Source organism: Phalangium opilio, unplaced genomic scaffold (assembly GCF_054372755.1).
Source record: "Phalangium opilio isolate 3A_F unplaced genomic scaffold, DU_Popi_V2 ptg000009l_1, whole genome shotgun sequence".
Lineage (NCBI taxonomy): Eukaryota > Metazoa > Arthropoda > Arachnida > Opiliones > Phalangiidae > Phalangium > Phalangium opilio.
In genome coordinates this window covers 4,872,239-4,883,327 of record NW_028324146.1, presented here as the reverse complement: position 1 = coordinate 4,883,327, position 11,089 = coordinate 4,872,239, and the positions used below count along the sequence as shown (strand labels likewise).

At 36.2% G+C, this 11,089-nt stretch overlaps 1 protein-coding gene across 2 annotated transcripts; it reads right to left on the bottom strand.

Annotated features, from left to right (window-relative positions):
* Window positions 1-54: 54 nt before the first annotated feature.
* On the bottom strand, window positions 55-9,844 carry LOC149713482 (TNF receptor-associated factor 5-like). 2 transcript variants are annotated; one of them, XM_089848415.1, is made up of 9 exons: window positions 9,542-9,844; window positions 9,079-9,447; window positions 5,852-5,953; window positions 4,632-4,793; window positions 4,479-4,550; window positions 3,421-3,495; window positions 2,142-2,300; window positions 2,006-2,077; window positions 55-1,114 (listed from the first exon to the last, which is right to left on the bottom strand). In XM_089848415.1, the coding sequence occupies exons 2-9, from the start codon at window positions 9,310-9,312 to the stop codon at window positions 968-970; spliced, it is 1,023 nt and encodes a 340-aa protein (XP_089704541.1). In that variant the 5' UTR covers window positions 9,313-9,447; window positions 9,542-9,844; the 3' UTR covers window positions 55-967. The 2 variants fall into 2 exon arrangements, with proteins under 2 accessions (XP_089704541.1, XP_089704532.1); XM_089848406.1 differs by lacking the exon at window positions 9,542-9,844 and having other exon boundaries at window positions 9,079-9,531.
* Window positions 9,845-11,089: the final 1,245 nt, after the last annotated feature.

Sequence of the window (11,089 nt, the reverse complement as noted above, 5' to 3'; positions counted from 1 at the left end):
CATACGGATCCATGATAATTTATAATTTTTTCAATAATTCAACAAAGACAAAAATTCTATGTATAACGAATTTTAATAAAAGCATATAAAATGTAAAAAATTCGTATAAAATCGAAAGCCTCTCTAAAACACAACTTTAATATTTAACACAAAAAGTTATACTTAACTAAAATTATCCATGATTTCCCGACACAAGACATCACATAAGGACAATTGAATGCTCCTTGTCCTAGTGTTTAATTTTTCCTGACAAATATTTTTAGTAACATAAGAAATCCATTACATGAAGCAAAATAAACATGTTCGAGGTCGTGCGCAAGGTTGGAAGCACTCCTAAACTCGACAATCAAGGTGACTTTAATAGAACTGATGGTAATTTGTACACATTATACCCTTGACTGTACTAAAAACGTAATGAGAAATCTGTAATTGTTGTACAAGAAGTCCGAAAGGATATGCCCCTTGTTGCCTTGTCTTTAAGCACAGAACTCATATCTTCAACATTTTACTTCAAATAGTGGACTGCTAAGTACAATTATGGACGGAAAATGCATTTTATATTAACTATATGGCTAAATTGATTCTTTTCGCGTCTCTTTTTGACTTTTTCTCAATTAAAAGAGAGCGGATTCAATAGAGATCTTTAGAAGAAAACGCCTTGCTTCTCGCAAATTATAAAATTTAATAAAGTTTTGAACTCTTTTTTTTTTTTTCAGGGTCTTTTTTATTTCAGGGAATTTTTGTTAAATGAGGGTGGAGGTCACACGAAGTGACAAGGACTCAAAAAGTGCAGTTAGTGGTTTCTTTGCGTTAGGTGGTTGCCACTACGTGTGGGCGAAACGTCCGGTTTCTTTTCCACAAAAACCAATCCGCCCAAAGTGCATTCTCAAGAGTTTTCTTTTTCATTTGGCTACTAAAACTATACTATCCTCCAGATTCGAAATGACACTTTGATGTTTGTTGATTTTTAAAGTGGAGTTGGCGGGGCACTTTGCTTTCTGCTGATATCACTGCCTGCGGGACTATTTCTACCGGAATCCGAGTGATTGAAAAGACCTCGTGGAATTGGTGAATTTATTTTTCCGTGATCATCATCTACACGAAGATGTAATGACTGAAATGATATAAAATTACATCGCTAATAGTTTTAGGAAATATTTTAGTCGGTTTAAGTCTTTGACTTAAATTTTGAGTTTCAGTGAATTCGCAAAACATTCGGAACTACGCTATAGCGAATTTTTACGAATTTATGTCTGACAAAATTGAACGTGAATTGATAATCATTCGAGTGACTTGGCGAAATTTAACAATAAACTTAAGCTTTATCTACAAAGGAATATCCACGCTAAGCCTGTGACCTTTTTAGAGGTGGAAACCTTTTACAAGAGTTAGTGATACCAAGTGTCATACTTATGGAACATATTTAATTAACTTATCAGGGATGGATTTAATTTTAGAAGCAGGAATGGAGAACGGTTAGTATTTACTTCAGTCCGACTCATAGCCCAGTATAGAGCCCCCCCCCCCTTCAACACGTAACGAAAAGTTTAAATTATCTTATTGGCTCATTTAAACTACGTTTTGATGACGTTGCTGACGGGGGACGGCGAAAAATACGTAATTCCTTTTTACCTCTGTCGCTATGACCCGCCTCTTCTTTCATACCCCCCCCAATCCCGTAGAAGGCGGTCCGGGACTTTGACGCGCGCCCACATTACTCTGTTCTCCATTCCTACTTCAAAAATTAAATCCATCCCTGAACTTATAGTTTTCATAAAAAGGGGGCTATTGAAATTTATAAAGCGCCTAGAGCGCAGGCGCCGAAAAGCAAGATGGAATGCAATATGTTTTATCCCCGTTCCTTAAACATGCTTAAACTCTTAGATTCATCGAAATATGTTAGCGAATAAACATTTAAAAAGAGTTTCCTATGACAGCCAATGAGACAAGATTATGTTTTGTACGGGATGAGAAAACTTTCGTACTTTCAAAATTTAAAACTTACTTTGATTTCACTCTGCAAATATAAAACTGATTTTTGCAAGTCTTTCACTGTTTTATCACTCTTCTGTAAATCCTGCAAATCGTATAAAGGTTAGTGCTCAGAAAAACTCAGAATGAAAGAGTAAAAAAAAACCGACTTTGATCTCGTCTTGCATCGTATTGACTTGGGTGTTGAGGTCGTTTAGGATGTCTATCACCTTTTGAAGGCTTTCCCGATTCGCTATCACAGCTGAGGCCAAGACATTAACGTGTTCTTTAACGGCGTTTTCGTGTTCTTGAAGATCTTGAGAAGTACCCTAAATTTGTGGCCAAAACATTTAAATTACTAACTTAAAGAACGCATTATTATTTCTGAATCATGGCGCGAAACTTGGTTTGAAATTTAGCAAACATCCTTCACAGAGTAGTTTTTTCACTGGCCAAGATGAAATACTGCGAAAGTCGGGGACTAAGATACGCTAATACGTCATGTGTATTTCGTATTCCCTGCTTTTCACTATTCTGTATAGAATAGGCTTTAAGGGTATTTTCCCAAATATTGAACAATATAGAAAGTATGTAAAATTTTATATTGAAACCATTTCTACAGTTTGAACATTAAAAGAGAAAGTATGGTTTAAGTTGCTAGTTTTGAATGCTTTGATACGATCTTTCTGGTTTTCTTTCTAAAATCTAAATTGGCTTGCCTAATCTGTTGGGCTGCGAAAGTGTTTGCTAAATTCCCCAGAACATATTTAAAGGGTTCCACAAATCGCTTGCGTACCCTATGGATACGCCTTCCACCTTACAATGTGTCGCCAGCCAACAGAACAATTTACTACTATCAAGCGACTTGTGGTACCCTTGAATATTGAAGTCATCTATAGATAGTTTTCAGACTAGAAGTAATGATGCCATTTACACCAGGAGGCCAGACTACTTGGCAGACAAAGTGCAATACCAAGTAGCTTGGCTTCCTGGTGTAAATGGTATCGATCCTCCTAGTCTGAAAACTACGTATAATTTGTACTGTAATTATTAATATGTGCTAGTCAACGTTAAACCGTTTTGGGGGTAGATTTAATTTTAGAAGTAGGAATGGAGAACAGAGTAATCTGGGCGCGCGTCAAAGTCCCGGACCCCCTTCCCCATGACGGGGGGCATGAAAGAAGAGGCGGGTCATAGCGACAGAGGTGAAAAGGAATTACTTATTTTTCGCCGTCCCCGTCAGCAACGTCACAAAAACGTAGTTTAAGTGAGCCAATAAGTTAATTTAAACTTTTCGTTACGTATTGGAGGGAGGGGCTCTATACTGGGCTATAAGTCGAACTGTCGTAAATACTACCCGTTCTCCATTCCTACTTCTAAAATTAAATCTATCCCTTACGTTTTCTAACAAGAACCATTTCATATTCTTGAAAGAAATGAATAAATTACCTTGAAAGCGCATCCTAACCCCGATAAGGGACACAGTCTGGGTCTTTGCGGGCATTTAGTTTCGTGAGATGACGCCTGGAAAATTCAAAAAGCAGACAATGAGGGGATTGCCATAATTACGGCCACGAAAAAGCGATCAAAATTCCGCGAAGTTAAATTATTGGTACAGATTCCGGAGAGTTATATTATTGGTACAGATTCCGGAGAGTTATATAATAAAATACCATTATTATGCGAAAAAAATACGTTTTATTTTTTTAGTATTATGTCTAAAGGGTGCCGGTTATATTGTTTGAAAGCGGATCGAGGGAATGCCAAGGACAGAATAAATTCGAAATCGTTTTTCCCGGAAGTTGAAAACGAGAGTGAAAATACGATACCATTGTATTGACACACACGGTTAAGCACTCAGATGAACCAGCCTTATCATTTATATTCGCTTACGTTTTTAACTAAAATAATTATGTATATACAGTTGGTGAGTACTGAGTAGAGGTTGGATAGTGTTTACGCCATTCAGAGTGATATGTATGAACTTAAACTAAGTCTATCTGTGGCGGTGAGAGTTTTTGGCAGTTTGGTAGGAATGTTGAAAATACCTGTTTTCATGGGACATATTATATTTCTATTCATAAAGTAGAATTATTAAACAAATATTGCTCGTGTAAATATAGTAGTAGTGTAAATATAGTACATATCCTAAAAATCTTAAAATTTGGTTTAAAAATTGACAATTATTTGATTCCTCAGTTCACCTCGGTTCACCCACTACCACTATAATTCAAGACAGTCCGGGGAAAAGCACACGTCCACAGGTTCAAAATCAGTTTAATAATTGATTGGACCAGTTTTTAAATTCACGAAGTAGGGGTTAATTAATGGCCCTCGGGACCAGTTTGTTAATTGCAAATCTATATGAAAACTAAGAGGGAACAGTCCTAGGACCAGTTTAGTCTTTTAGAAACTAGATAATAGAACTAGTTTAAAAAAATCCTTATTTCCCAGACTGATTCAAGGTGTCCCGATTTATCCATCACTTAGAAAACAAATACACTCACTTGCTCCTGCGTCGTTTCAGCGTGACAAAATGGACAAACAATTGGCTTCTTGGCACACCACTTCAAGTGTTCCTATACATAGAATATCGTAACAATGTCAGTATTCCGCGTATAAGTAATCATTATTCCTAGTCACGAATACGGTTCAATCACCTCGTGATCCCTGAATGGAATTTCGTCCTCGCAAAATTGACAAGGTGTCAGTCTTTGGTCGCACTGCGTCGATAAATGATCAGCTAGTTCCCTCCTGGAGAGCTCCAAGCCACATTCGCATGGACATAACAAGGGAACGAACCCGCAAGATTTGACGTGAGACTAAAGAATGAAACGGGGATAATTTGTAATTAACGAAGTAGAAAAAGATTCATTGTTTTAAATTAAAGATCGTTGAGCAATTTCCTTCGAACATCGCGAGTTTCAAGTTGTTCTTTTGAAGGTCATCTTCTTATAAGAAGTTCATAACTTGACGCTAAATATTCTTGACAGTTCATACGAATTGCTTTATCAAACATTCAAACTTAACATTTTTCACCATGTTTTTGTTAAATAATTTAATTTAATACGGAGAACATAGTTAAAGGAGTAATTCAAGTATATTTCAGCGTTTTATAGTACGTAATAAACTATATGGCTAAAACGTCTCGCTTAGAGACAGCGTAGGTATGAGTGATAATAATGTGAAAGTAATGCTAAAGAATGCAGTATTAAATACTGAGTAGGGAACAGAGGCAGACAGGAACAAAAAGCAAAGAAGATTAAATGTAAGGGGTATTGTGAAGTTTAAATAATGGCATCAGAAACACTAAATATGGATGATTAAGTTTGAACATGCTATCAATTGACATGGGTGAAAATACCTATAAGAAAGCAGTATCAAGCATTATCCTCTATTGAACAATTAAAGCAAATGTTGGCTCCTGAGACGCCCCTAACATGTAGGCTAATCTTCTACGCACCAATTTTACCTAGCCAAAGGCATTAACCAATCAGAACCCGTTCATGAGGACGTAGCTAAACTAGCCTTTGCTAAGCTTAGCGGGGCAGTCAACTACCCCACTCGACTGCATGGGAATCAGTATGCATTTGTTTTAACTAAACCACAGCCGAGACTTGCTTTAAATATAAAAGAATAAAAAGCTATAAGAATCAAGTGGAATTAGAATGACAGTTGTCTTGAAAAGGTAATCAATAAGAATTAAGTATCAGCAGTAAGGCGTCTCAAAACGTTCAAACTGATGTAAACTATTTTTCTGTTAAAAATTTAAATGCGGATTAAGCCAATGACGGACAAAAATGATCTTCCACATTTCAAGCCATAGTTTTATGAAGGTCGGAGATATTTTACATTTCGTTAAGCATTTCTATTATTTTACCTGTATAGACTGAAGAGACATTGACCTTTTACATCCTCGTTTTCGATAAGGACAGAAGATTTCCAGCTTCAGGACGTCCGAAATTCCTTCTTCTCGTTTTAGCTAAGAAAATGAATCGCGAAAGAAAAATATGAGATTAAAAAGATCGAGAGAGAGAGCTCGTTTTTTGGTAAGGATGGCACGTTTTGGATATCGGCTTAGTACGTGCTACGCTGCTCTATAGGGAGTCTCTTAAACTAAAGGAGGATGCTTTGCTTTCCAAAAGACTGATTTCTCTCGCATAGTCCGGGAGCCAGAGCAACGAGTTAATATGACCATTAGCTCATGAGATATGTTCAATAAGTTTGTCACTGGTTACTGAGAGCTTGTCATGGTGAAACGTCACAGATTCTCGTAAAGCGATGCCTGGTGAGGAGCTGTCAAAGGCTTTTTACAGACTAAATAGCAAGATGGTCTGCAAAACCGAGCTCACAGTAAGTCTCCAGCATTACGAAGTATAGGTAGTGTCATACTTATGGAACATATCTTATAAACTTATGATATGACTAACTTTTCACAATTTTAAAACTTATTTATCGGTGTTAATTTGGGGACTTCCGATTTATTGAACATTTGAATACGTTAGAAATATCAATAAGTTCCATAAAAACTTTTTACGGCTATATAAACGAAATTAGTTAAAGATTCGTTATTTTACAATTAAACCGTATATAATTTCTCAGAATTAATCTGTTACATTAATTAAAAAAATCTGTCCTTAGTTAAGTGTAGTCTTGATTCAATTTATGGCAACAAAATAAACTTCTACCCCTATCGTAACATGATCAGTTCTTCCACGATAACATCAAGATAACGTTGAAGCGATACAGATACAGGTAGGCCTAATCTTTATCTCCCGTTCACACAATTTAGACGGGGTACTCTATAGTAAACTGATTTGTAGGACCCAGGTGTCATCGATAAAAGGATATGGTACAAGTTCATAAAACACCCCACAAGAATTCCCTGTTTCACTTCAATGTGTTTCTGTTAACACTAATTAATTCTAAAAATAACGACTTGTCATTCTTGACTCTTTTTGCCTAGTCCCATAATGTTCATAGTTTTAATTTTCACCACAAATCAAGCCTTCGCTCCCGGACTATCTTAAAAAAAGCCACTTCCTAAAAAGTTGAAATTCTACTCGGCCCCGAAGGAAAGATACATTACCAAGTATAATTATAAAAACAAATTAACAATGGCAATGGCATCACAGTTTGATTTTTAATTTATTAATTTTTTTATCTTTTTAATTGTTGGGGGTGTTCCTTGTAATTTTAGTTTAGAAATAATACGGTGTAAACACCTGTACTAGTGGGATTTTAACCTTGGTATTTATATCTAAAACAGTAACAAATCTTGGAAATTAATGACGAAATTATATGACGCAATTTATTGGTCTCTTGACAAAAAAGGGAATGTTTTTTAGTTGCATAACGACTGGAAATTATATATCATCCATTTTTCAATGCCAGCACTTCCATAGTCTGCTTAGCTCAAGTGATTTTTTAGATCCATGAACTAACATAAGCCTATAATGATGGTTCAATAAGTCAAAATATGCAGCTAGCGTCAGTCTTATCTTTGGATAAGTGGTTTGCTTGTATGTTTGTTTATTATTCACTGTCACAATCTGTTACCGAATTTGACCAAACTTCAGGCTTGATATCAATAACATTTGAGGAAGGTTTTAGAAGTGGTTTTGGTTGAGTTACTTAAAGTTGGTTCCCCTAGTCATTAAACCTGTAAGATCGTCCCATTCCATTTTAGCTTTATGTTCGATCCCTAAATAAGCATAATTTAATAGAATTTCAAAGTTGTAAAAAATTTGTTTCGAAAAATCATCATGCAAATATTTCATAAGGATGGGTCCAAAGACTGTTAACTGTCTGAACATAGAAAGGAAAGTCTTCCTGGTTTTCAATCCCCTACAACACCAGTGTAACGCCGTGTAGCATATAGTCACAACAAAGTGCATTATAGTGGTAACTAAAATTTATGATTTGAAGATTAAATTTCGGCTATTGATACACAACAGGGAGCTAACAATTGAAACCCTGCAACGTCATACTCTATTACAATCTTTTTGTAGGCATCTCCCCACTAGATAGACAACAGTATTTCACCCGAAACTAAACAACTCGGACCATTTTTTCCCTTGGACAACCTGTATTAGGTCGGTCCTTTAAGGACGTGAGAACTGACTACACACGCGAGTTTCCAGTCCCATCCCTATTTGCTATGTACTAAGCTTTTGAGATGGTCTCTCTCGACGCCGTTTTACTTTCTCTAGCTTCCTCAACTCAAGAGACATATGTTGATATTTATGTTTAGTTTCTACAATATTTAATCTGCATTTAAATTGTTTCTTCACCACAAGAAACAAGATGAAATACTTTGATTGGTCACGGCTACTTATGTCAAATTTTGCTCATCAAGATTGCCTTAACTTTCAAAATAAAGAACACTTTCCAAAGTGTTTAGTTATATCCCCTTTGAATATCTTTAAAATACTTCAGCGTTCCTGATAAAATTCTAAATCCTCGAGTACACGTTAACTTAAACATTCTGACGCAAATTGAAATAAGATTTAAAATGTCTGATTTCTGTTTAGTATAAGAAAAATTTCAATTGAACAGCAGTTCAATCTTGAAAATGTAAAATGAAATCTTAAGATACCCTTTTTTGACGGGCAATTCAAGAATCAAGATTAGAAATAAATACAGGTTTTAATGTGTATCAATAACTCGTGATTTAAAATGTATGCTTACAGACCACACCGCACATTCAACTTTTTGCAAACAGAATATAGTAAGATCTTGGGTATACTGATTAAGAAACAGGTTCCTTGATATTATTTATGTTTAAGATAAGATTTAAGTAATTAATTCTGTCTCCTGTTAGATCTAGTACTATATTCAATTTCATTTTCAATATAGGGTACTTACTATAGCTCAAACTACAAATAAAACTGGTATTTCCCACATATCAACGAAATAAAAGATACTTGCGACGTAAACCCTACATTCGTGGGTAAAAATAGCTGAAAAATTTAGGTCAAAAAAAGATGTTTCCCCTAACAACGCTTGCGTAACAAACCCGAGATTTGCATTCTACCCAGGAAACCAGGTAGGGTGTTTTTAATATTACCCAAATTCGAAATAATTAAGCGTCCTACGTAATCATACCTCGTCAATTTTGAGTAGTTTTCCGTCAATGGGACATTTCACTTCTCTAACAGTTCCGTTCTCTTGTCGAACGCACTTTGGACATACCTGGTGTCCGCACCTGGATTGTAACAACTTCCCGTCCACTACGGTACATATGTGACATCGAAAGCGGCTCGGACACGGTTGGAGAAATTCTATACTGTCCACGTCTAAACCGATACCGGCCAATCCACGAACTTTGACGGCACTCATAGTTTTAACCTTCCCCGGCCGCGAATAACGCGCCGGAATCCGTTGAAAGTACTCAAAACTCCGCGAAAAACGTTGAAATTTATCCTGGAGACCGGTTTTATCGGCGCCTTCTCGAGCAAGAACCTTGTTGTATAACTATATGAGAAGAGCGTGCCGAAGAGAACGTGTAGCTTTAATGTTTTTTCCCCTCTCCTATGATTGTAAAGTACAGCTACCTAATCTACACTACCTTGTTTCAGACGAAACCTCCACCGAATGAGAGTGTATGAGGCAAACCAAAATTACCTGACGCCGAGTATTTTCTAACGGACGTATTATTACGTTGGTTGGGTGAGAGATCTGCGACTGCGAGACAGGAGAGCGTATATTATGAAGCTGCGGCTCTCCAGGGACGACCTATAAAATACCTGAACCGCTTGTTGCGTATTTATTTTATTATTATGAGATAATATGATTACAGAAGGCATGACAGAAATATTTTACGCAATATTTAGTGTTTTGCGTATTTATTTTCGGTTGCTTTGTGATGACGCGGATTAACGTTATTTCCGAGATACAAACACAATGCATGCTTCATCAGATCAAGGAGTAGGCCTTACTCGGCTTACAGATGCAAATAGTGTCACGTTATATTAGTGATAAGCATAAACAGATAGGATATCGGTATCGGTGACCAATATGGCACTATAATCGATATATCGGTTCGAGCTTAATATCGGTTGGTAATCGGTCGATATCGTTGGGTAATCGGTCGATATCGGTGGGTAATTGGTCGATAACGGTTTCCTTAGGTTAAATAATTGGTTCCAGTAAAACTTCGATATCCGTTAAGTTACGATATGGTCATTCAGTGAATGATATAATAATAACACTCTGCGTCTTTTTAACAAATTTGGCAATTTGCCTGTAAAATGATATAACCAGATGACCCATTCATTATGCGTAAAATTTCTGGTAGTTAAGTTAAACTATAACCAGACCACAAAGTATATCATGTTGGGTGAAGTGTTATTGACCCTATTCTTATCGATCCATGGTTGCCAACCCATGAATATCAATTACCACAAAAGGAGGATCATTGCGCATGGTTTAGACTTCATATAGTGTCGACCGACCTACCTTGACGGTGATTTAAAATTTGAAAACCCATTCGAAGTGACGTAAAATTTGGATTTTGTGATACCTAGCCAAACCACACACCACATCCTGTATATTATGGCAGCATCTTTCTCTCTTAACTTGTTGTTATGGTTTTAGGATTTTAACGCTTCTCGATTTCATATTCTATAAGAACTATTTTGGAAAGTATTTTGAAAGTAGAATTATCAATATAGTCCTATTAAAATATTTGCTTTCTAGCTAGCGATGGCATAATAATTTAAGTAATTAAAAAATATATATAATGAAGACACGCACCATAAGTAGATTAACTGCTCATAAGTGTGTAAAAGTACCATACCTAAAATCCTATAGATTTAGTGATATATCAAAAGTGTCAGTTCTAGATTAGCTTAGATTTATATAAAGGACCTATACTTTAATACTGAGCTTCAATTAATGCTAGCCAATTAAACTTGACGTCACTTCCGTATATGGCGGAAGTTGACGAATTACGACATCCTTTCGAATTATCCTAGATTAATCGGTAAACAAATGATGTCGCGGTCAGCTTTCACCAGACGTGTTTAATGAAATTATCTTGCTCCAGACGATTTCGTTTGATCAAACGAGTTTCCAATTTAGGGGCCCGTAACACCATGGCGTCAGTAATACCCCT